The sequence below is a fragment of the Trachurus japonicus genome, chromosome 5 (genome assembly GCF_045865225.1).
Source record: "Trachurus japonicus isolate A0001 chromosome 5, Traja_1.0".
Lineage (NCBI taxonomy): Eukaryota > Metazoa > Chordata > Actinopteri > Carangiformes > Carangidae > Trachurus > Trachurus japonicus.
Window position 1 is genome coordinate 19,916,067 of NC_140911.1, and position 27,122 is coordinate 19,943,188.

Sequence of the window (27,122 nt, forward strand, 5' to 3'; positions counted from 1 at the left end):
GCTGGGTACCTTGATCATACAAATCCCTTGTTTTTAAAATCGGGTATTTTAAGATTTGAGGACCTAGTCAAATTCAAAACAGGTCAGATTTTGTTTAAAGCCTGGAATAGGTTGCTACCAATAAACATCCAAAAAATGTTTATGGTCAGAGAAAGCATATATGATTTAAGAGGGAACTGTACCTTTAAACAATCTACCATCCATTCTACCCTGAAAAGTTTTAGCATCTATTTTTGTGGTGTTAAAATGTGGAATAGACTAGATGAGGATATAAAAATGTGCAATAACTTAAAACAATTTAAAAGTAAGTACAAACATACACTCTTGGACAGCTTTAAAGAACATGACAGCTAATTTTACTCTTTTTATTTATAATCATGGTCTTATTTCATATTAAAGCAATATGTTTTTAATCTTCTGAATTGTATGGAACTACAGATGTATGACATGAATCACAATGTGGCGGGGGGGCTGAACTTGATCAGCTTTGCTTCCTTCAGCCCCTTCTCAAACTTGCACAGTATCATTATTGTTTTGTTTCTTGTTACATAGATTGTTTGTCTTTTGATGTGCTTGTTTCAGACAAATCAAAATCAAATCGAAATCAAGACGTCACGCCGCTTTGCGTTGTGGGACGTCAGCGCCATCTTTGGAGGAACGCAAACGTAAACAGAGAGTGGGGACTGGATTCAAGACCCAGATTTTTTTTAGGGAGACGAGCAAGTGTTTACATCCGCGATCCTCCAAAGATGGCGCCCAACGTCCCACGGCGTGACGTAACTTCACATTCTCTATAGTCACTGAGGTGATTTGGACAAACAAGACTAAGACAAGGCGAAGTGGAGATATTAAGGAAACCTTAAAGGAGAAACCAGGTGTTTTTTGCAGCTGTAAAAAGAAACCTCAGTTACAGCTGATGTGTGAAACTGGCTCCAGGTCTTAAAGATAAAGAGTGAATTCTTGAGTTCTGATATTTTTATGAAGCTGCTGCTGCTTTAACAGTGACAGAAAACTTTGTGTTGTTGCAAACGACTTCTCCTTACATTACATTACGTTACATCTGATCTGTAACTTAAAGGAACATTTCAGAAACACAAATAAGTGTTTTTTTTTTTTTGCTTTGATTCAGTAACTGAACTCAGACAGTTTTCATAAATGTCTCTAAACTCTTGCAGTGTGCATCCAGCCTTCAGAGGGAGACAACATTCAGGCGTAGAATATATCTAAAAAGGAAATACTGTACAATAGTCACATCACAGCCCAGGAGAGAGAGAGAGAGAGAGAGAGAGAGAGAGAGAGAGAGAGAGAGAGAGGGAGAGAGAGAAAAGGAAAAAGTGGCGCTTTTTTTTTTTTTAAACATTTGACTTTGTTTTTTCAACATATCATTTTTCCTTTTTCCTTTGTACAAGCATGTAAAGTCCCAATATGACACACAAACACACACACACACACACACACACACTTAAATCACCAGTGTGTGTGTTTTGTCGCTTTTTTTTCATCTTCTGTACAGGTTTGTGTGTTGGTGTCATCACAGGCACACGTATAGATACACACACATACACACACTCAAAATATGCAAGCATGCTCGCTTTTGTTCACACATACACACACACACACACACACACACACACACACACACTCTCTCTCTCTCACACACACAGGCACACATGCTCACTGCTTGGTTTTTCGGGATCAGCAAAAAGCAGTTTTACTCTTTGCATGAGTCCCAGTGTTGAGAATGCCAGGCAGCGTTGACGGCGAATCAGAAAAGAGAATTTCAGCTCAGAGCCAATCAGAAGGAGCTGAGCGCCTCCAGAGCCACTTCGTAGCAGAACTTGTACTGTTCCTGTGGAGGGTCAAACAGAAAGAACAGAAAGCAAAGATCAGTTGTTTACCATTAAAAAGTAAGGAGAGTGAGGGTGTAGACTCTCTGACTGACAGCTGGGGGAGCGTAGAGTTGACACAAACCAGCAGGAACCAAAGTCTCAGCTAAGACTGAGGGGCCGAGTCAGATTTTGCCAAGGTCCCACAAAAACGAAAAAACAAATCAACCTCACAAGCTAAACTCATCAAATGAACCAGAGTGAATAAAACGTCAGGTGTCGAGGACGTGGTCACGCTGCAGATCAGCTGTGTGAAGATACTGAACATTTGAAAAGGCCTCACACAGGGTCAAGCTCATCTGGGCTGGGATGGGAAGAATAAAGTGAGTGTCTGTTGAGGAGGGAGATGAGGAAGGTGCTGAAGCAGCTGCTGCCTCAGTGTTTCACTCTGCGAGTGAATACGACTATTCATGAAACCAAGGAGAGAAGAGCATCATCCCAGAGGATGGGTGACCATGACACCTGTGTCTGTGTGTGTGTGTGTGTGAGCAGCTAAGGCCCCGTCCACACGAATACGCGGCTTCACTGAATCCGATCTTTTTCTTAATCGTTTTGAAAAAAATCTCCGTAAACACAGCATCGTTTCCAGAAATATCTGCATCCACACGGATCACCTGAAAACGACCCAAAACGCTGTAGTACATCCTCCAGGCATGTGTGGAGCGTGTGTGGAGCGGGTGTGTGTGACACTGTAGCGCTGCCACACATAAACACTTAAAGGGATAGTATCATTTCTTTAAAGTGGGGTTGTATGGTCTACAAATAGCCCCTAAGTATTTTAATTGCAGTAGCAGACTCTCTGCACTCCTCCCGTTAGCAACGCCAGCCCATAATAGCCCTGCCCAGAGATTTACAACATACATTGTTGTGAACAGACCCAAAGAAACAGACAAAGTGCAGGAAAAACGCAGTTTTTATTTGGACCTAACCAACTCACGTATCCCTCCGCCCAGGGTTAGCGCCCGCCGATCAGCAGTTGGTTAGGTCCAAATAAAAACTGTGTTTTTCCTGCACTTTGAAGGGCTGGAAAAAATTATATTATAGTGAACAATGGAACTGTGTATTTTTTTTCAGGTAAAACCTCTTTTAGGCCGTGAAAATAGGCCGTTTCTTTGGGTCCATTCACAACACTGTATGTTGTAAATCTCTGGGCAGGGCTATTATGGGCTGGCGTTGCTAACGGGAGGAGTGTAGAGTCTTCTACTGCAATTAAAGTACTTAGGGGCTATTTGTAGATCATACAACCACACTTTAAAAAATGCTACTATCCCTTTAAGACAGAGAAGAAGACGGGAAGTCCCCCGTGAAATTCAATAGAAGAAGAAGTCCCCCGCTGTCTTCAAACTCAAACATGGATTAAATGTTGACAGAAAGTCGTGTCAGAGTAAATATGACGATCAGTGATGATTAAACAGACGCGATTCAGCCGCAATTGTCGGCCGTTGTTGTTACGTTATGTCCATAGACTGTGCAGCTGCTGTAGCGGTGTGTGTGTGTGTGTGTGTGTGTGTGTGTGTGTGTGTCTCAGGTTACAGGTAGAGCAGTGGGGGTTATGACATTATCGTTTCAGAAAAATCCGTATTGACCGCCCAGACGAAAACGCTGGGGCGGCGTTTTCAAATTTTCCCACTCTGGTACCCGAAAACGACGTATCCGTGTGGACGCGAGGCCGATCCGATAAAGTATTTATCCGGATTCGAAAAAAACTGATTCGTGTGGACGGGGCCTAAGTCTTTATCTCAGGACAGTGACCCTTTCATAAAATAAACATTTATTAGGGTTCTAACCCTGAAATTGTACTGGTTTATTATTTTTTGTTGCCTGCCACTTGAGCTCAAATTCTTGTGAGCTGGAATGAGCCAGAAACATGAAACTTGGCCCAGTGATTGGAAATGATGTGCATCAACTTTCCATAAAATATGAGTCCAGTCAGTCAGATGGTGGCGCTGTAATTAAGGTTTGAAAAAGTTTTTTTCAGAAGGCCACGCCCCTCACACCGTGAGTCTGACTGACTTGAAATTTGACACTCAAGTCCAGCTCAATGTGCTCTACAAAAAAGCCTCTTGGACCATAAAAGTCTGCTTGACAAGATTGTTTGCTAATTTGCATAATGTGAAAAACAGCAAAATGAATAGAACTTTTGAAAGATTGACTCTATCGATACCAACTTCGGTATACAGCCTCGGGGGGTGAAAATACAACTCTCTGATTATAAATGAGCCAGATCGGTCAAAAAACATGGCCGCCATGGACCAAAATATCTTTGCAATGCGTGGAGCTTAGAAATGATTGGCCATAACTCCTACACAATTTGCCCTATCATCACAAAACTTGGTGGGTAGATTCACAACAGGCCTAGGAATTTGCCTACCAAAGCATTTTGAGCTCAACCTTTAAGGGGAACTATAAATACCACAAATCTGTATCTCAACGACCGTTGGACGGAATTTCGCCAAATTTGGTATGCATGCTCCAGGGGCGAGTATGAACTAATATCTTGAGTGCCATGTTGATAGGTGAAAGTGGGTGTGTCCTTTTCATCATTAACCGTCATTGTTTGTGTTTTATTGGGTTGCCGCTTGCGGCTACATTTAGAATTTATATTTGTATTTCTCCGGGGTTACAAAATAAAACCTGTGGCCTTTCATCTGCCTTGGTCCTCTGACTGAGTCTGGACCATATCCAGGCAGATTACAGCTGTTTTTGTCTGGATTTTTGTGTGTCTTGGACTTGGTTCAGATGTGGAAGAAGCATCTGATAGTTTTGCTGCATAAAAACTGAACTCTGGAGCCAGGCATGTTTAAAACACACATGTGACCTAAGTCCGAGACGGTGTTATCCTTGCAACTGGTGCTACTGTTTGATCTGTTTTCTCTCTGTCTATGAAATCTCAGCATCAATGAAAATGAAAATCTGGGGAAAACAGCTACAAACTGTGTCAGCACTATCTCCTTAAAACAATGTGTGAGTGTGTGTGTCCTCACCATAGTCTCCACCATATTAGTCTTGTTGTTTCTCAGAGTTTTGACGGTGTGGAAAACATCCACAATGTTCTGCTGCTGGATCATCTCGTTGATACTGCAGATGGCACAGAACGTTCCTGAACGCCCCCCGCCGGTACTGAGGAGGAGGACGATGATGAAGAGTAGGAGGAGGTGGAAGAGGGAGGACAGAGGATATTCATCATTAAACGTCATCATCATCATATCCTCGTTATCCTGACAGCTGAGGTGTGTGAGCTATAATCATCAATCTGATCAGACAACGAGCTGAAGAGTCAAAGACAGAAAACGTTTCTCCCCTCAGCGCTCTGAACTCAACATTTTAATTACACTGAAAATGGGACAAGGTTTAAGAAGCTGTTTGTTTATGTGTTGAGAGTGAGGATGTGGGAGGGTTTTTAATCAGTTTTAAACACCTGGTTTATGGTAAAAAAAAAAAAGTTTTCTGTTACAGTTGTAGACATATGATTTAACACATTAAAGTCTTTGGTATCTGTGACACTTTACTGTAGGAAGCCAATCAAGAGGAGAAGGGGGAGGAGCCAGTCACCTGATGAGACTATGAAAAGCTCTAAAAGCTATCCAGGTTTCTGACTTTAAGTGCAAAAGTACACACTGTCTCCTAAATGTGTTGAATGTCTGAAAATGAAAGAATTTCAACAATAAAAAAGCAACAAAAGTGGCAGCACAAAGAAACCCGTCACTACATGCAGTTTAAGTGTCAGAGTTCCACTAATGGATTAAACATGTTTGAATGTTACATTTTCTTTTTGACGTCCTGTAATGGACAGTGGTGCAGCCATGCAAACATATCGGTGCGTTCACTGCCCATGTGCTCCAATCAGCAGTCAGCGCTCCATCGGGCCAGAGTCAAACAACCCACCATGAAAACAGCTCCAGACTCTTCCGTCTCACCTGGTTCCAGCTGAATGGCTTCAGTATTCAGGCTGAATAAAACATTCAAGAGCTGAGAGGTGGAGCAACAGCCACAGACCTGCTCTGTTTCAGCTACATCTCGATCAGCTTTAATCTCTCTTCAGAAACCTTCTCATTTAACATTAAAGAAAGAATATGAAATATTTCTGATTCACAAAATGGTGATAACATGGAGACAGCTCATCATTTACATTCTTTGGATATAAATACGTATCTATACGTATGTAGACCTCAGGTCTCACTATACCAGGTTTGATAATCATGTTTAAAATTCAGATATTCCTTCTGCCCCTCTCCTCTGATGTTAGTTTATTTTTTTTTACATTAATTTTTTGTTGCTTGCTTCAGTTTAAAAATGTTTACTTTAGAGAGAGAAAATGTGTTTTCACTCCACCGCTGTGAGACATGACTCAAGGCTAAAACACATTAATGTTATGAGCGACCGTCTGAGAGAATAAAGTCAAGACAGGTCAAGACTCAAGTGGAAGCTCGTCTCAAGGCGGCCGGAAGAGTTCCACAGTTTGTTTACGAATGTGTGAGAGACGTTTGGCAGCTGATTAACGTCTGAGAGTCTGAGAGAAACAACTGCAAGCAAACCACTTGCAGATGATCTTTGCTCCATGAACCAGCTTGAAATGTGGAAATGTGGATCTCAACATTAGTGGCTGTGATTTAGACCAGAGAGCTGAAGCTTCTCCGTCAATAGGACTGGAATCTAAATATTCATTTATACAAAGCAGAAATATTACATGATACAACACATGGGGTTAACGGCTACTGTACACTGACATTAATAAGCTTTGCTTCTGCCTTCGCCCTTTCGCCCATATTGATCATGAAATTCTGACTTGTTTGTGTATATGTTTATGTTTTGTCAAATGGACGAATAAATCAATCAATCAAGGTCTGGGATTAAAGAGTGAACCGCAGCCCTGGAAATAAGTTTCCAAAACACACATTCACTGACCCAAACTAACTGGGCTTACACTTTAATGTTCACTGGGGAAAGAAAGTGCATGTTCTTCAATGTTGGAGGGAAACAGGTGAAATTCACTCCCATTGTGACCTTCAGGTAAAGTGGTACAGTAAATTTGACTTATTTGCAACCTACCCGTTATTATGGTTTTCATAATAATGGATAGAAATCTACAAACTCTATTTTTTTTACCTGTTAACTTTTACCTGTGAGACCATGTCTGTGAGATTGCAACCAAGCAACTAATTGCTTTTTTTTTTTTTTTAACCAAAATGAAAACAAAATCAGTTATCTGTGGAATGGACAATCTTGATGTGTCAATCAAACTACCATCTGTCCCTCCCTCCCTCCCTTGTGTGAACCGCTCTTCGTGCACTAATTGCACACGTGCTTCAGTCTTCGACAAGTTACGACACGGAAAAGACAACGCCAGTAATCCAATATACCACACTGAAGTCTGGTAGGTAGCGATGTAGCTCTGAGCTGGATGCTGGCTGCTTTATTATGATGTCAGGTGTGAATGTGAATGAGCCATGAGAAAAAGCTGGTGGTAAGTTAGTGATGCAACGATATCGCTGAATGCTGCCTTACTCACATTGAGATTACACTGGGCCGCACCGTGAAGATGATACCATCGCTGCACTAAGCATGCTGGGATACCTGACGGCACAACCCAATGTAACGGCTTTCTGCGATATTGCCACGCATAGTGGGGCTTCACTGTGCAGCATCACGTTCCTTTGCTCTGGAGGCGTGGCTTCGGAGAGCAGTCTGAGGAAAGGGGCTTGGACTTTTGAATTGTGTATTTTCAAAATCTGGCCTACTAGAACCATTTTTCCAGGATCTTCGACCCTACCTTTAACAGCTCCAGGGAAATTCAGAATCACTCTTGTTTCTCTTCTGTTGTGTTTGTTGTGTTTCTTTGTGTCACAGGGACTCCGGAGGAGAACGGGGCTTTAGACCAAAATCATCTGAGTGTATGAACTTCTGTGCACTAAAGATTCAGAGACAAAGCTATGTGGAACCACATCACTCCAGGCACACACTGCTGCATGCAGGGAATCGGTTCGATACATCTAAAATCTAAAATTCATATTCATGTACAGTAGGTTTAAATAAATACATATCTATAATACATGTTTAACCCCCCCATGCCATTTTCTGAACATGAGACACGTGTTCAGCATGAGAGTAAAGAGCAGAAAATCCTCCGTCTCACCAGCTGCTGATTGAACGATCATGTTTCTCCTCATCTCCGGTATTACCTCGTCTGTGAAATCAATATCTGGGGCTGATTAGTCAGCGCTGCAGAGAAATCTCACACCCCCCGTCACTCAGAGTTACTGGGGTAGAACACGACAGCCAGGCAGCTGGTGATTACTAAACTACAATAATCTGCTGCAAATGGTTTTTTCTACAGAAGCCCTGAAGTCTGTTCTAAAGTTTTTTTTTCTTTCTTCATCTGTGAAAACAACCAGTGATGTGGAGGTGGAAAATGATCCCAATTTATTGTACCATTTAAAAAATGACCCGCCTTTTTCTTTTTCTTTTTTTTTACTTGTCTCTCTGGGATGGTTCTCTCAGATAAATGTTATAACTACAACTGATGCTACTACTAATAATAATGATTATGTTAATGATGATTTATTTTCATCTCTGAAAACAACCCCAACAGGCAAGTGGAAAATATTCATCATTTTTTCATTATTTTAAAAATGACTCCAAACAAAAATGAATGAATAAATATATATTAAAAAAAAGTCTTTCCCACATTTATTTATCATTATTATTATTATTTTTTTTTTTTAAGATTTAGCTTCTGTAGTTTTACACTGTTGTAATTTTATTGTGATTTAACAACCTCATTTTTGGGAACTTAATTTTGAAAGATTTAATTTAAAGTGAAGGATGGAGATCTACTCTGTCTTTTCAGACACCAACCACTGAAACTGACGGCTCCAACTGTTTACTAAGTAGCAGCAGTTTAACTATTGACTCTGTGTGTGAGGGTCAATCAGTATGTTTTAGTTTCAACCTGAAGCAATGAGAGCGTTTCAGAGCTCAGTGACAGACTGTTCTGACCTCCCAGCTAAAAATCTAACTTTTTTAATATTTATGGAGTAGATTCAGTAGTACTGAAATATTGATCGATGTACAGCCTATGATCTATAAACATCTCTGAGGATAAATATAGAAATAATTTATAATTAATTGGTTGCAGATGTTTTGGTATTCTCTCTTTCTTCCACTGGGACAGAAAACACTGAAAAGCAAACAAAACTCCAACCGCAGCTCGAGCAAGCGAATCAATGCCAATTCTGATTGGGCCAATGGGCTGTGACAGTGAAAGCTGATTGGATGAGCACCAGCGAATGTTTGAGAGTGTTTGTGTGCATTGTTGCTGTTTGTGAATGTCCCTCTAATCTTTTGTGTATAGATTTTACAGCCTGTGTTTCCCTTCATCATGATCAGTCCCATTTGTTCTGCTCAGACAGGACGTGTGTTTGTGTACACACCCACAGGCTAAATGTCTGTGTGTGTGTGTGTGTGGATTCAGCCTTATTTGTGGTGGTTTAAAGGCTCTTTGGTAAAAAGAAGTAACAAACACTGTAATAACTCAATAACAATCAGACTTGGCTGTTTCTCTCTGGGCAAAGAGTGATGTCTCAACAGAACACACCTATACATCATCTCAGAGGTGTGTGTGTGCGTGTGTTTGGCTCTCTGAGTGTGTGTTCCCTTAGACAGTGTATACTTTCTCATTGTTAAGTGTATCTCCAAATCTTTGTGTCTCCTTCTCCCTGTCATACACACACACACACACACACACACACACATACACACATGTACACATGTACACATGCACCTGCATGCTAAGGGCACATTTGTCTTTCTATGATTTTGTCTTGATTTATTGCCGTGGTGACATCATTTGTTCCGACCTCCTTTCTCTTGCTTCTTACTATTTCATCATGTGTTTGTGTGTGTTGGTGTGTGTGTGTGTTGGACTCACAGGCAGTGCACCACGGTCCTCCCATCTCCTCCGTCATACTGCTCCTGCCACTTGGCCAGCCTGCGGACCAACTGGAGGATGGAGCGCTTGGAGAGGGGCGTGTCTCTGTAGGCCGGCCAGCCAATGAACTGGAAGTGCTGCACCAGGCGGTAGCCGTCCTGGGGCTGAGGAGAGAGACAGGTGAGGGGACACAGGTGTGAGCTGGGCAATGTAACATTTAAAACATAATTCAGGTTGTTTGTTGTGTGCAGACAGTGGAAGATCTATCAGTCGTCTCGGTGGTTACTGCTGTAACAGTCACGGTTTGATGAAATGGATTCAGGAGAAGATGGTTGGAAGAGTTGGGTTGAAATAAGTCCATCCTCAAAATTAGATGATCTTTGTTGTTATGGTAACAACATTAACAGCTGGTTTTACAGTGGGTGTAATGCAAAGTCTTGTATGTGAGTGTTTTATTGTGAAAGGCTCTTCCTGTTGCTCCAGACATGGTTATTGACCTTTGATCCGACGCCTCCGGCCCAAACATCACTGAACCAAACTGAGATTGAAAAGTATGTTTTGACCAAGTTGATACAGGAAGTGAAGGCACCATGATCACCTGATCTGACATAGGTGTTCAGGTGGCGGTGGCGGTCTCCTCGGGTGCCGACAGCCTCTTTGAGGCGTAAATCACTCCCTGTGGTGTCAGCGCGTCTTTGTGCCATGATTAGTTCTTGTTTCTGAACAAAACGCCTTTTCAAAGTAAATCGGATTGGACTCGACAAAGACGACATCTTCTAATGTTTAATTCAATTTCATGGCAGACAAAATGTTTCCAGCTGTCTGGCCCGGGGCGCTTGGCATCCGCCACCTAAAATACCACAACCCGCCGTCACTGTCAGACTGATTTACTGCCTGTTTGCCAGACACGCATATGCACATTGACATTTACACACACATCCAAACAGAAAGCGGCGTCTGTTTTTCATTCCCCTTCAAATCCTTCTCTCCCTCTTTCTCTTGCCACTTTACCTGTTTCTCCTTCTCCTTTAATCTGCTTCCCATCCACTTTACCCATCAGCCTTTGCAATCAGCTCCTCTTTCAAACCCTTTCTTCTTAGCCCCTTTCCCCCCGCTTCATCCCATTTCTCTCTCCACTTTCCCTTCTCCTCAAACCGTTTCTCTTGCCTCACTTTTCACTATCGCCGTCTTAGTTTGATGGCTCAGTGGTTGGTGGTACAGACTCAGCTTGGTCGGAGTTGCTCTCAGTGTGAGATGTGCTGTTGTGGTGATGATATGAGCCATTTCACGCTACACTGGTGATGTGTTCAAGGGAGAGAGAGAGAGAGAGAGAGGAGTGGGATATATAGAGAGTGTAGAGGTAGTGGGGAGTTCACTGAGCACTATAGGAGCAGGCAGACAATAGAGCGCTACTAGAATCGTAGTGTCATGGATGGGTGATGAAATGAGATGAGAGGGGAGTAACAAGAGGAGGCAAGAGGGGAGAAAAGAGAGAGGAGGCGAGGAGAGATGAGAGGATGGGTAAGGTAGTGAAGGGAGGAGAGAGAACAGGTGAAGATAAGAGGAGAATAATCTTCATATTGTTCTGTTGTTGTTATTGCAGCATCTCAAACACACACCCATGTTCTCTATGGAGAGGTGACTCTGCTAGCCTGATGCTGGCGGTCTGCTTCAGTGCAGACCTCACAGCTGCTCAGACCTCACGTAACAACCTCTTTATATCACATTCCTCCGCTCATCCTTCCAAAATCTATTCTGTCTCCTAAAGAAGAAATGTTCTGTTTTCTTCATCCGAAGAGTCAAACGTCTTGTATCTTATGAACTGCCAGGCCTCTTCATGTACATGCCTGTTTGTGTGTGAAAAGATCTTACACATGGATGTGATGGAGTTTCAGGTCACTTAGACACTTAGACCTCATCATTTCACTGTTAAGCTTCTGTTAAAAGTGATAGTATCCATACTGTAGATACATACAGTATACACATCTGACGCTGCTGTCCATTGGAACGATACGTCAAAGCGCCATAACTCACTGAATATTCAACCAATTTTCAAGCCATTAAGTGGTTTTTCACAAGACTTTACAGGCCTACACAGATACCTCATCCCTGGCCAAGCAGGAACTCTCCGCAGACCAGGACTTAACATCCAGTTTAAGGGGCCAAACTCAGCAAATTAAGGTTGGCCTAACTCTAACCTCCCATGGTTGAACTATATCTACAAACGCCTCCAGTTGATCAATAAGCCAAAGTGCAGTCAAGATGAAACCGTTTAGTGACTCAATCACATCACTGAAGACAGTTTGACAGAGTAAGGAAGAAGAGAAGATATAATAATATGAACAGGAGAAACTGAGACATTAGGACACTGAGGCCAGACTCTCCCAGGATTCAGTCCTGCAGCACTACTGTATATTAGTAGTATTTAGAGATGTTCTTACACACTGAGAGGTTAGGTTAGAGAGAGATGACATTAGTGATTATATTCCCGAACCTCTGAGCTGTGGTGTACATAACCTTAAGTTTATCAGCATAATACACAAACTCCTGACAGTGTTTTAATAAACAGTGCTGTAGCTTAGACAGTAGGCTGTGAACTGTCTCCACTGCAGTGAAAATCTATATTACATCTCATCTTTAAACATTCAACTCGGGAAACAAGGAGTGGGGGCTTCACCCTAGCCATGTTGCAGATCCTGAAGATCCGGTTGATGATGTCTTCGTCGATGTCAGCTGATATGAACTCCACCTGGATGGGGCCGTAGCAGCACGAGCTCTTCTCCGGCCAGTACTGCATACACAGCTGCAGAGGACAGAGACGATGGAGGGATGAACAACAGAGAGTAAAACCGTTCTGTCTGTCCGTGTGGGAGCCTGTGTGTTTGTTCCTACCTGCGCTGCATCCATCTCATTCAGCATCACGATGGAGGAGCAGTTGTAGTCGAACACCAGCCTCCAGAAGTCGCCCATGGTGTTTGGCAAAGGATGCTGGGTAACAATGAAGGCCGCTGGCTGTTTGTGGCTCTGGAGTGTTGAGACCAGAAATGAATAACAACAGGAAGCACATGTTTACTAACTCCACACACACACTCACATTAATGCACACACACGCACATACACACTCACATTCACACTCACTCACACACACACACACACACACACACACACACACACACACACACACACACACACACACACACACACACAGACACATTTATTTACAAACTTACATCCATTAATGCAGCGTTGATGTAATTGGAGCTCTCTCCGTCCACTGATATGAGAAAGGGCAGGCAGCGGTCGGCTGACAGGACGTCCATGCTGCGGTTCTTGTCGTGGTTCCTGGGTAACAAACCCACGCTGCAGTCCTCTGGACGGACTCTAGGGGTCACTATATTCAGGGTCTGACAGACAAAAACTTGTTCAGTCACTTTAAGATCTTTAGTTCAGGGAACATGTAGGATTTATTTCCGCTTTGTCTCTGTTAAAGGGATAGTATCATTTTTTTTTAAAGTGTGGTTGTATGATCTCCAAATAGCCCCTAAGTACTTTAATTGCAGTAGAAGACTCTCTGCACTCCTCCCGTTAGCAACGCCAGCCCATAATAGCCCTGCCCAGAGATTTACAACATACATTGTTGTGAACAGACCCAAAGAAACGGCCTATTTTCGCGGCCTAAAAGAGGTTTTACCTGAAAAAAATACAGTTCCATTGTTCGCTATATTATAATTTTTTCCAGCCCTTCAAAGTGCAGGAAAAACACAGTTTTTATTTGGACCTAACCAACTCACGTATCCCTCCGCCCAGGGTTAGCGCCCGCCGATCAGCAGTTGGTTAGGCACAAATAAAAACTTTTTCCTGCACTTTGAAGGGCTGGAAAAAATTATATTATAGCTAACAATGAAACTGTGTATTTTTTTTTCAGGTAAAACCTCTTTTAGGCCGTGAAAATAGGCCGTTTCTTTGGGTCCATTCACAACAATGTATGTTGTAAATCTCTGGGCAGGGCTATTATGGGCTGGCGTTGCTAACGGGAGGAGTGTAGAGAGTCTTCTACTGCAATTAAAGTACTTAGGGGCTATTTGTAGATCATACAACCCCACTTTTAAAAAAATGCTACTATGCGTGTGTATTTGTGTGCCCACCTGAAACTCATCTTTGATCTGGCTGGAGTTGGTCTGTGGGTCCAGTCTACTGATGTTGTAGTAAATGGCTCTGAACTCACACACTGGTATGGCTGTGTTCCCGCATAGACACGCCTCCAAGATGGCGTCATGAACAAACACGTACTGCTCCTGCAACGTGAGCACAGACACACAATCACACTGTGGGAAGCAGAACAGAAAAAAACCTCTGGCTCAGGTGTGGTGATGAACCAGCCTCCGGTCCTGGACCTGACTGAGCAGCACATCAGCCTGCAGCTGGAAGGGTCTGTCACCACTGAGCCATCAAACTGACTCCAGTGTTTCTATAACCCTAGAACACTAACGTTACAAAAAGTAACATCATCACTGACGCCGGGTATTTTTTACCCGATATAATATACCCATAAAAAAATATTTCTCACCAAAGTATATGAAAATACAACAATACATGGCAAATTGAAGTACACTTCCTTAATTTTCCACTATACAATGTTTCACAAAATGAAAAAAAGGTATCATGGTGACCCTATAAAAAAATGTCCAAAATTTGTGATTTTTTTTGCTTTTTTAACAAAAACTTCCTTAAAAAAAAAACTAATGGAGCTGGGACTTTGTCCTTCAGACCCATTTGTGGGACATCTGAGCCTTATTTGGTGGAGTTAAAAGAAAAAAGAAACATTTTCAGCATCACCAGAAACGGTCGCCAGATTTAGATACATAAACACTAACGTCGGGTGAAATCCACCCGAACATGTGCCTGCTGAAAAAACTCGGGATGGGAGCAGGGTAACATGCCTTCAATGACGTCAGTGAGCAGTATGAAGCTACAGGGACCCATGAAACTCAGACAACAGCAACATAATGAAAATTATGAAACAATAATTTCATGGGTGAAAATCAACCGACGTTAATGTTCTAGGGATAAACATGAAGTTTATTTTCAGCTGCGATGTCTAGGAAGGCCAATTTTCATGAAGGCTTCACACGTGTATCAGGTTTTATATTTTGCTCCTATTACAAATTTTGGACAGAGATGCTGCTGCGAGTAGCAGCTCAGTGAGGTAGTGGCTGTCGTCAGTTGCTTCCAATCCGAAGTGCTGACCAGCGATCGTGGGCGTGGTCGGATGTCACAGCCGAAAACTTGCTGCACTTCCGTCCTGTTCAAGTCTCTGCTGTCTCTCCCGTAACGTTTCCACTGTGGACAAGCTCTGACTTTGCACGAGGCTTCATTGGCATCAGCATTTTCAGAAGCCTGAGAAACAATGAGGAGGGGAGTTGGGGGGATGGGGTGTGTGTGTGTGTGTGTGTGGGTGGGGGGGGTTGCAGTGTTGCCTTGCAGTGTTTCTGTGCTCTGGATCAACTGCGCTCTTTGTGCTCCAACCGCTGAGCCAACATGAGCTGCAGCCGCTGCCACCACCGTGCATGTTAATGCTGCAGCTCCAGATTTATCTACCATCTTCTCCCATCACCTTTTATTTCTCCACCTCCTCCTGTTTCTTCCTCTTCATCTCACTCTCCTGTTTACTGCTGTCTTCGGCTTTTTCAATTTGCTTTTCGCTCTCTCTCTCTCTCTCTGTCTATGTCTCTCTGTCTCTGGTGAATGTTAATTGTTGCCCTTGGAGCGGAGAGGAGAGTTTTAAAAGCATCGCTGAAATGACCTCTCCTGACCATTACCTAATCACATGCAAAAACACATGTATGCACACAGAAAGAGATGAGTACTCATTCATACTCTCTACACACACACACACATACAGTACACACACACTCACACACTTTCCCCTGTGCCTTTTAAAAGATTAATTGCTTTGTGTTGCGCAGAGCAGGATTATAATAGCGTCAAGCAGCTTCAACACTGACACAAATTGCTCCCACACATATTCAAAAGGAAGGGCAGGATGTATTTAGCTTGGTTTCAAGAGGTATAAAACACACACACGTACACACACACACACACACACACACACATACAAAACCCAGCTTTCATATCACGGCTGTCATGTGAAAACACTCAAAGTGCTGCCCGGGGTAACTTTCCTGAGCCTCGCACTTCTGAAAAAACCCATTCACAAGTCAATTCCCGGCTCTGGGCTCGAGCTGTCAGTCTGAAAATGAGGCTGTTTTTCTTTATTCCTACTAAAGTTGACTTTTTTTTTTCTTTTTTGGAAATGCGACGTTTTTCATCAGTGGCACAAATGAAATGCAGAGGCGGGGATGGATTAGGTTGGCTTAAGGTAGCTTAGAGGAGAAATGAATACTTCTGTTCCAAAATGAAACACCCAACATTTGAAGACACTGAGAAAAAGGGAAGTGATTGATCGAGCAAAATGAGAACAAATTGTGACACCTTTTAAAGGAGAGGAAGGAAGTGGATTCCTCGGGTGAAGAAAAGACACGACTTTCTAGGAGACAGATCATCTACTCCTCAGAGATGTTGCGCGGTAAACCTCAAATCAGTGACTGTGTGACTTATATGTGAGTTATATGAGTATATTAAAGACTTGTAGTTGCACAATAGGTCACCTCTGGACTGCACAAAGACCAGTTATCCTGTGATGTGTTAAAGAGTTAGCTAATATACGTTATATTTAACTAAGTTTTAGATCACTACAAACTACAGAGATGTGTTGTAGCAGCGTTCAGAGCCGCCTCGGTTTCCTTAGGATGTGAAGTAGCGGCCATTATTGTAAATTGTTGCTTAGTGAGCTTTGATTTCCATCACAAGGCAACACGTTGGATGTACAGTATATGGGCATGTTAGTGTTACTTAAAGTCTCTATAAGCTCAGTTGTACAGTAGCACAGTCAGCAATGCAGCCAATAGTTATTCTTTATTAGCTCGCTCAGTCAGGGGGGGTCGCTCTGTGTTCTGCTATAAGACTTGCAAATGAATGAAACCATTTTGACCCTGAGTTAAGTAATGTGTATATGTGTGTGTGTGTGTGTGTGTCTAAGTCACAATACATTACAAACACACAAAGAATACTAAATCTGTGTGTGTGTATGATTTCATTTCTGTGCATATTGTGTATGTGTGTGTGTGTGTGTGCACTGAGGTCATCTATTATTCAGGGAACATTTAATATTCATAGACTGATTGGGGTGGATGATCTAAGAGAGAGAAGCTCTGAGACGCTGTTTCTCTGTCTACGCTCACAAACGCAGACACACCAAGTACAGACAGACACACACAGACAGCAGGCTTTAAGCTAATGAGGCTAATTGAACATATTTCCTACATGAAACTGGCCTTTGGCGTAGGACGTCTGTGTGGAGTGCGTTTATGAGTGTGAGGATCTCAATCTGATTCCAGTTTCCTGTAATTTTAAAAATGTGTGGACATGTTTTTGTTAGGGCCGGGACTCGATTAAAAAAAATAAACGAATTAATTAGAGGCTTTGTAATTAATTAATCGCAATTAATCGCATTTTAATCGCATATAAATATTTGACCTGAGAACAGAGAAGCATTTTTTTTTTCACATGGATTTTAGTATACCATTGAATGACTGAATACATAAGCTTAAGCATTCAAGGTGGTACTTAACCAAGACCAACAGACTAGGGATGCAAATTATCGATTAATTCATTCATCGATATTTGATAGATTAAATGGTCTTTCCTTCCAATATGATGATTACTGTAGTATTTAACTAGGCTACTTAAATCACAGTAGCATAAACTGATTTGTTGAACTCAGCCTGATGTAAACATTAATAAAACTCAGTAACCAATCACACAGGCAGCTCCATGTTGTCCCTGTGTGATGTTCAGGGACAGGTCAGGACAGTCTGAAGACAGAGCTCTGAGGGTGAAGTCCTGTCATAATGAGATGAGCTGCACCTGTGACAGTGACAGCTCATAGATATAGCGCTGCAGCTGAGCAATTAGCGCGATATAGCGCATTTAGCGTGCGCCGTGTCTGTGTATCTATGTGCAGGCAGAGATCAGAGATGGTGTTTTAAATAACCATGCTAGTGTTTCACCAGCTCTCATCTCTGCCAGTCAGCCTCTCAAACTGCCGCCTCTCTCGCGTGCGGGCGCACCGCACGTAGACACACGTGAGGAAAAAAAAAAAATATATAAAAAATAATAAGTGCGATTAAAATGCGTTGATTTTTTTAACGCGTTAATTTTTGTGTAATTAATGAATCATAATTAACGCGTTAATGTCCCGGCCCTAGTTTTTGTCCTTCTTGCACAAGACTATTTGTCTAGTAAAATAGTCTCAGTGTGTGTCTACATCTGGACTGTTTGGTGGCCCTGAGAGCTCGAAGCAGTGTGGCTTGAAAAAACTTCAGAAACCATACAACATAGATGTTACAATTTGTCTTGGTGGTTGTTCTGTATCTCTGGTTGTGTTGTCTCTCTTGACTCTGTTGTGTACCTTGCTGTGTAGCTCTGCTGTGGTTTGAATCCTCACCTCTGTCTGCACCATGTTGACTCGTTGTGACCTCAGCTCACGGATGCAGTTGAAGATGTCCACCACGCCTTCGTTCTCCGCCATGTCCAACATGATGTCCACCGCGATGAAACATCCCGTCCTCCCTGCACCAGCGCTGCAGACACACACACACACACACACACACACATATATATCACTGCTTATTCGTAATATAATCATCATCTATAACTTTTTGCAACAGATGATTGTGATTTACAATTTACAACTGACATTTTAACAAGGTCTGCCTTAAAACACACAAACACACACATACAGACTTTAATGCGACATGTCAGACATTACGGTGACACATCCTGAACAGTAATGTCGACAGGGAAGAGACTGATAGAGGGGCAGAAGAGCAGATGGATGGAATGAGCATGGCAGAAAAGGAGGAGGTGAAAGAGAGAGACAGAGAGAGAGGGGGAAGCATTTAGTGATTTGGAGTCATAGAAGTGGTTGTCACAAGGGAGAAATCAAGGGAGGAGAGGAGCCACGGATGGAGGGATGGAGGAGGATGAGGTATGGAGGGCTGGCAAAGAGGGGGAGGTGAGAGACCTATCTTTCACTTTGCATCCCCCTGACAGCTCCCATAGACAGAGAGAGAGAGAGAGAGAGAGAGAGAAGAGGAAGGAAAGATAGAAAGGAGAAAGAGAGAGAAAAGGAGGGAGCGCCTCTGCAGATTACCTGTCAACCCCTGTGATTAATGTTGAGACCAGAATACTGCTGGGCCTCTGTGTGTGCGCATGTGTGTGTGCGTGCATGCATGTATGTGTATGTGTGTATGTGTATGTGTGTGTGTGTATGTGTGTGTGTGTGTGTGTGTGTGCCTCATGACACAGGCCGATAGCGTCAGAGTGCCCCCGGATATTGGAAGTGACGGCCATAACTTCCTGCCTGTCTGTCCACATGCTCTTACTACGGCTGTGTGTTGACGTGACTGCTCATCGTGATGCGCTGTCCACGCTCTCTCTCTCTCTCTCTCTCTTTATGTAGACATGTCTTTTCTTCAACTACCTCCCTGTGTGTGTCCTAGTCGCTGTGTCTTCATATGTGTGTGTTTTATGACTTTTCCATGACGAATATACAGTACAAATGCTACTAAGCTGCACCCATTGATTTTCAAACTCACATGTCACACAGTTACTGTTTGTTCGTCATCTAATCATTAATTGTTCAGTCTTTATATATTAAAGCAGAAGTAAGCGATATTTTTGTGTTAATCTAAGTCTTAAATAGTTGTATCTTCCGACAGCAATCACTTCTATAGAGTGTTTGGTCTGAAACACGGGTCTGTCAGTCACTCTGCTCTGCTCTGAGCCCAGGAGAAAACTTTCCTTGTATCCTACAACCTTTATCCAATGAGGAGAGAGAACGGCATAAAGGGGCAGTCCTCTCTGTGTGTGCAGCCAAGGGATGCGCCTGAATGTGGTGACGTAGGGACGAGGACCAATAGATCCATGACGAGGGCGGGGGCTGCTAACTCCATCGGCTGACAAGACGTTATGGTGCGTTCAAGGCAACCCGTAACTCGTGTTTTTCCGACCTGTGAAGTGGTACCAGTTCGATCTGGTACGAGTTCACGGGTCAGAAGTTACGAGTGGCCGTTATAGTGACTTTCACAGGTAAAACAGGTCGGAGAAACACGAGTGGGTTGCCTGGAACGCTACAAAGTCGTAAGTCGTGACTTGAAGCTGTAATTTACGGTTTCAAAAGCCTGCCTGGAACGCAGCATTAGCCAAAACCACCGGATCGCTTACTTCTGCTTTAAGTTTGATTTCTGGATATTTGCCTCACATTAATCAGCAATCTCCTAAACAAAGTTGATGTCAACTTGAGAACATGTTATAGGAAATCAAAGTTGTGCAAAAACTGCCACTGGTTTAATATCAACACGGCAGCAAGATTTTCCAATCATACCCCACCCAGGTTATTGTCAGAGGCCCCCTAACTGCCTCACGTATAAGCTATTGGAATAAGCTACATGCACCCCACATCAGCAGGCATCCCACTTATGGGGTGGGGAGCAGCAGAAGTGACCATATACTGTAGTGGTTTTATGGCTGTTTAATTGGGTTTATAGTTGTCATTGAGGGCTCATTCGGGCGGGGGCAGTAACCCCTGGGGGACTCTGCACATACACATCTTTGAAAAGGTTACATGAGTCACCTTGGAAGCTGCTGACTATCAGTTGTTGTTGTTTGTTGCTGTTTAAAGCCTCAGCCTGGGACAGTGCTAAAAAATCTTGGTGCATTCATGTGCTCGGGACATTCTGAAAACTGCCCTCCTGTATCTTTACACACCCTCATTAAACTTTGATCAGGTTCAGTAGCGATGTTTTAAACCGTTCCATTCAATTGATGAAACCACTTTGTTAAAGCTCAGGGAATGTGTTGTGGTTTCATTCACAAGTTGACAAATTAAACATTTTATTGCTCTGTCAATTTGTTCCTGAGGACCTGAGTTGTGTTCGTTGTGGCAAAATTAAACATATTTTCAGAGAATTTTTCAAACAAGAGTCACAATAAACAGTTAGCGACTTGGCAGATACTACACTGCTTCTTTCAACACACTGATGCTTCAAATTAGTATCAAACACAAGTCGTAATGTTCTTCCAGTCAATTTTACAGTGTGTGATTAATCTGCACCTGGGGGTGAATGTGTGAGAAGCTTTTTTACCTCTGCCATTTAATTCTGTCTGTGGCCCGTTCCCAGCTACTTGTTGTGTTAAAGTGGAAAACATTAATTTTAAAAGCTGCTGCTCAGTGTAAGGAATCTGCTCCAAACCTTTTCCTATTGTTGGTCACTCAGAGTGTCAACCTTTTAAAGCTGCTGATGTTCAGGCCCCGGAGTTGAACTGTTAATGTCCCATAAAGAACAGAACATGGAGGTTAAATATACTGTCGCTGTGGGGATCTTAAAACTGTCACTTTTTTTTCTTCCTCCCTCCGTCTGTGGTAGATGACAGTGTGATGGGAGAGAAGTGGGGTGGGGGTTGAATTTCTTCTTCCTTTTTTTTTTTTTTTTCCATTTCTGCTTTATAAAGGTTAACACCATCGATCTAATTCATGGACGGGTGATTAGTGAGAGTGAGATCATATTTGTGCTGACAACATGAGCTGTTATCTTATTGGGGGAGGAAGAGGGGGAGAGGAGTAAGAAATAGAGGACAGGAGGAGGAGGAGGAGAGGCTGACAGAGGGACGAAGATGGAGATCTTCAGGCTGTTATGAGGTTAAACGTTATGTGATGGTGACTCAGTTTGATTCCTGACGCAAAGACGTTTGTTTGTTTGCTTCAACAGTTGCTACACACATATGATAACACACATAACAGTAACAACTGACTCTGTTTACATAACACGCATCAGTGATTTCATTGTTCCTGTTGCATTGGCTGTGAAAGAAACAAACACAGCAGCTACTCGTGTCTTTTAATAACTTCTGTTTCTTTTATTTTACAGTATCAGTGAAGGACAGATTGTGATGGTGGGTGGTCACAGTGCAACACAAGGAATCTATTTAAAACTCAGTAATGAGCTTTGAAGACATCAGTAAAATATGAAACATAAAGTGAACGTGGCTCACACAAAAAAACTAACTCGGCTTATTTTTATTCCCTGTAAGAACCAGAGAGTCTGTGTTTGTCCTTGTCTGGTCTGTGCAGCTGCTGACCACCAGCATCAGGGAATTAAGTTCATCTCCGGCAAGACCTTCACAAATGTGTGTGTGTGTCAGTCTGTCTGTGTGTGTATACCTGCAGTGTGCCACAATGGGCCCAGCGTCTGGCGGGTTGAGGAACTTGACCTGTCGTATGAAGCCCAGCAGTCCGGTGGCATAGCAGGGGACGCCGTGGTCGGGCCAGCTGGTGAAGTGGAACTGACGGAGCTCACGGATTTCGTGGTGACCCTTCTAAAAACACAAACACACACACACACACACACAGAGCAGTGAACATGGAGGATTTACAACCGTGGCCATTTTATCTCCTGATGATGACAAATGTGAGGATCTCAAAAGAATCTTATTGTTGGCCTTTTGGGGAAAGAGACTGACAAGAAGACACATCACGGTTCAGCAGCTAATTTCCAGCCGGGGCTGCAGGAATCTGGTGGGGGCAGGCCGCCTCTTTGGCTACGGGTGGAAAATGAATCGATCTCGTGGATGTCAAGACGCCACTTTGTGCCACTTCTGGGAATGAGAGACGGGAAGACTCATCGTGGCTCATTTGCCTAATTTACAGGGGAGCTTTGAGGAAACTGATGGCCATTTTGGCTCCAGTGAAAAGATTAATTGATTTCACAAATCTCATGATGGCCCTTCTGGGAGAGACTTACAGGAGGAAATGCCATGGTTCAGTTCAGATGGATAATTTACAAGGAGATTTTCAACATCTCACAGTCACTTGGCTCCTCGCTGAGTGAATGAAAATATCTGAAAAGTATCAGGAGGCATCAGAATAGTGAACAATATAAAATAAAAGATGCTTTTATTAAACATACAAAGTTTCTTTTTCTACGACGCAGCAGAGGAGGCTGTCAGCTGGAAAGACGGATTCTTAAGGACTCAGATAAAAAAAATAAATGGGTCTCTGCACCACTCGCTGTGGCTGCTCTTGGAAACAGATACAGCGAGAGACAGTTTGGTCCATAACAATAGAGATTATGGGGAAATGAAATGGCAGTAGGAATCCACTGTGATAGCATCTTGACATTTTAATGATGTACTTTCTGGAGGCACAAAGGGATGGTAAATACTTCAGCGTCTAACAATGGGGATATTAGGAAGCTGCAGACGACATCCTGATGCTTAACAGATAGAAGTTAAGTCTCACATCACGCTGCCTCTTCCAGACACACACACACACACACACTCTCACACACAGCGATATCTGAACCACGGAGCTGAGCCACAGTCCAGGCTGGAAATTATAAGTTTCAAAGTATAATAATTATAAGAATATTTGGTTGAATCTTGTATGAGCTGGGCAGAAAGTGATTTTCTCATTCCCATAGTATGAAATTATACACTATGAAAAAAGTGACTCTGTATTCATGATGGTATTATACCTAACATTAACCAACACTATCCAGATTTTTCTTTTCCTCTTATTTCTTTTAAAATCATCACTTCTTTATGCAGGAATGGAACAGGAAATGGGGTTGAGACAAAGAGGGCACAAGAATGTGGCCGTAAAATGAAGACTGGGGGTGTCGTTTTATTTTGTAGCATTGGTTGGTAAGATAAAGTAAAGTCAATTTACAAATACTGACATGACAAATACTGTACAGAGAATCCTGAAATCCAAACTCTCAGATGAAACATACGCAGGCAGAAGCAGCTTATTATAAAAACAAAATTCCATCAAAACAGCCCAGAATAGTCACCGTGACTAGAAAATAAAGAGTATCAGTAACAGTAACCCTAACCCTGACCTTTCCTTCAGTGCTCATTCTATACAAAGTCATACAAATAAAATACAACACAATATAAAAATGCAGCTCACCTCAACTGACATTTAACACTGACCTGCTAGAACCAGGGGAACAGGAAGTCTTACGTCTACCTGGTCTTATTTAAATCTAGAACAGCACTTGGAATAAACAATGTCCTGTAAATATTTTCATTTGCCTTCGGTAGCTGACACCATCTCCCTGAGGGGAAAAGTTTGAGTCTCTGAGCAGTGGGTGGGAGAGGTCATTCATAATTCTGTCAGCTGAGACCATCATTCATCTCACAAAGCTTCTCCAGTGGTTTTCCAACATGATTGCTTCAAATAATCAACATAACAACATAAACGTTGCGTTACTGGACTTGGATTTGTTGGTTTTGTAACAGCTGGATGTGTCAAAACGTCTTTGCTGCTCAGAGGCCAAAACAACCTGTTAGTGCGGGTTTGAACATTTTGGTGTTTTGACTCAAGCAGCTGAAGCTCCACGTCATCTCAGTGTGTTCAGACCTGTCAGCAGCAGCTCGGAGAGTGTGTATGAATGAACTCACATCACATCAGCTGCCTTAAAAGCTGACTGATGTTTCCTTTAGTTCCTGCTCTAGTCACATCTCCTCTTGTAGAAATGTCCAGGTTTTCTGACAGCCCCTAAATGCAGCATGAGATATGTATGTTTCCTACGTTTTTCTCCACAACACCACAGGCTGCTGCGTTAATAATTCAAACAATAGATTCCATTACATGGCTCCAAACTAAACGGAGCTTAAATAGACCGAGTCACGTCCTGCTCGGTTCAGTTTACTCTCTAAGAATAGAGCTGGAGGAGCTATTCTGCTCTGCTACCGACAAGGTCACACAGTCAAGAAATGGAGACTGTGAGTGAGAAGGGGCACAGGTCATGGATGAAAGAGAGGGCGGGACAGAGGACAAGTGTGGTCTGAGGGTAGGATGTAGAGACAGATGTGACAAAAATAAATAAAACAGAGAAAAAGGAAGATAGAGGAGAGGAGACAAACAGAGAAACACAAAGAGAGATGAGGAACAGAGGCAGAAGAGAGAAATAAAACCCAGAAAAACAATGCGGTGATTTGATAACTCGACTTCCCATTGATTTGCTCTCTTGTGATGTTGAAATTACTTCTCGAAATCAATAGACAGCAGTGCAACACAGCCTGGTCTTGCATCCACGACTGCTGGGTTAAAAAAACAACAAAAAAACACAGCACCAACAACATTAAGGTGCACGACATCTTGAGAGTCAGTGATGAGGATGTGGGGACACTTTAAAACCTCCTCACCGTGGACTAAGAGAAAGATCTCTGCTGCAGTCCTTACATTTATAAGTCTGAGGTGTGACGCTTAATAAATCTCATTGTTCTGCAACAAACAGTGAAGAATAATATTTGAATACCATCTATCTCAGACGTACAGGACATCCGAGTTGGATGCTCACACTGTTGGCGGCCTGTGTTTAGTTTGTGTCTCTATTCTCTCAGGTCTCGGGAAGGAGTTGTGATGAATGACTGAGCGAAGGCCTCTTAGTCTTCCTCACGGTCATTGTTAAAATGCTTCTCTTTCAGGTGGAAGCTGAGGCTGCGTTTAGTTGTGGCAAAACTGAACAAACCGCTGTGTGTTTCCACGCCCTCGAGCCGTCCTCTCAAACAGGACAAACAGAAAAGACATAAAAGATAAGGAAAAGATACGAGATCATGTGATATCACAGTACTATTGTGACCTTTGTTGTCACTGTTACAATAATAAACAGGGAGAGTGTGCCAGTGGTGAAAAAAAGTTTGGTTGAGGTAAGAAGAAGCACCTCCCTGAGGTCAGATTGCTGTCGTCATGGTTACAGCACTAAACAAGCCAGAGAGAGACTGTATCAACAGCGTTTCCCGCCCTTAGGGTGGTGCCGCAAGGTGAAGCTTCTCTCGCTGAACATGGACTTACTTTCTCTACATCACAGACTCTCTTCTTCTCACTCACTCACTCTCATGACTATGATGGTTAATGGTCGTGCATGGATGAGACATAACCCGCGCTCCAACGAGCTGCAGTTGACCTGTTGGCCCCTTATGTTTGATTGATTAGTGTGATAAAAGAAAAACCAACACAGTTTTTATGGCCTTTACTTGTAAATACTCCATGAATGTGTTGCTCCTTTAACTTTTAACATCACAATCTCCAGCTCTGTTTGTCCTCAGGTACACGCCCACATTCTGCTCATTTCCTCCACTCAGCTGTCTGTCTGCGTGTCCATCACCTGTGCAGCCATTCTTCACATCAGTCATTTAGCTTATAGATTGTCTGGAGAGAATCAGCTTCAAATCACCGCCTGAGCTCTGACTGAAGCTTTTTCATCTGAACTGCTCCTTCACTTAAAGGAATTGTGGGTAATAATACAGATATTATCCCCATGAGGCCACAGGGGCAGGTCGACCCACAGTTAAATGATGACAGGGGGGTCTCCTGTTCTCAATCACACTCTCATCTAACAAAAGTCAGAGGGGGAGGGTTGTTTGTGTGTGTGTGTGTGTGTGTGTGTGTGTGTGTGTGTGTGTGTGTGTGTGTGTGTGTGTGTGTGTGATGTGTTTCTGAGTCCCTGCTCTCACTTTTACACACAGTAACCAGCCTGTTCAGCTCCTCTCTACAGGCTCTATCCTGTCTGTCTCGCACTTCATCATTATCTGTAGTGTTCAATTCACACTACATTTAATTTATTATGCCAGTTTTTATGAGTTTAATGCATATGAGCGCATGATATTGAATCTTGAAACACAGTGATGTGCTTACACACACACACACACACACACACACACACTGACCAGCTAAGTGTCACTGTCAACTTTAGCAGAGACAAACTAAAGTTGCACATCTCATCCTCAACTATTTCACTGATGCTGACACTGTCCCCTCTGTGATCTCTCGCTCTCTCGCACACACACACACACACACACACACACACTGGCACCCTGTCTTCCTCAGAGCTCAGTTAATCTCCAGGGATTTGCCATTAATAAACCTTTTCATTAAGATTCTGTTCTCATTATTCACTGCAATTAAAGCTACTTAACTGTGGAGTAGAACCTGTACACCCCCCGACACCCCCCCACCCCCCAACAACCCCAGTCCTCCCCCTCTCCTGCTTCCTCTTTGTTCCTCACACACGTACAGTCACATAACCTACTGTAGTTCAAATATGGTGCATTTTGAATTAGCCTGTGTGTGTGTGTGTGTGTGTGTTTGTATGTGCATGTATATGCAAACTGCAAAATGA

General features: G+C 42.8%; 1 protein-coding gene across 21 annotated transcripts in view; it reads right to left on the minus strand.

Annotated features, from left to right (window-relative positions):
• Nucleotides 1–1,118: 1,118 nt before the first annotated feature.
• ptprt (protein tyrosine phosphatase receptor type T) overlaps nt 1,119–27,122 on the minus strand; it is a 329,374-nt gene continuing 303,370 nt past the window's right edge. For all 21 annotated transcript variants that reach the window (XM_085776699.1, XM_085776698.1, XM_085776697.1 and 18 more), the window contains 9 exons: nt 22,157–22,311; nt 18,380–18,515; nt 13,959–14,108; nt 13,044–13,217; nt 12,706–12,837; nt 12,491–12,616; nt 9,814–9,977; nt 4,871–5,006; nt 1,119–1,849 (listed from right to left, as the gene is read on the minus strand). In XM_085776699.1, coding sequence (XP_085632825.1) covers nt 1,796–1,849; nt 4,871–5,006; nt 9,814–9,977; nt 12,491–12,616; nt 12,706–12,837; nt 13,044–13,217; nt 13,959–14,108; nt 18,380–18,515; nt 22,157–22,311 — 1,227 coding nt within the window. In that variant the 3' untranslated portion in view covers nt 1,119–1,795. The remainder of the gene's footprint in view (nt 1,850–4,870; nt 5,007–9,813; nt 9,978–12,490; nt 12,617–12,705; nt 12,838–13,043; nt 13,218–13,958; nt 14,109–18,379; nt 18,516–22,156; nt 22,312–27,122) is intronic.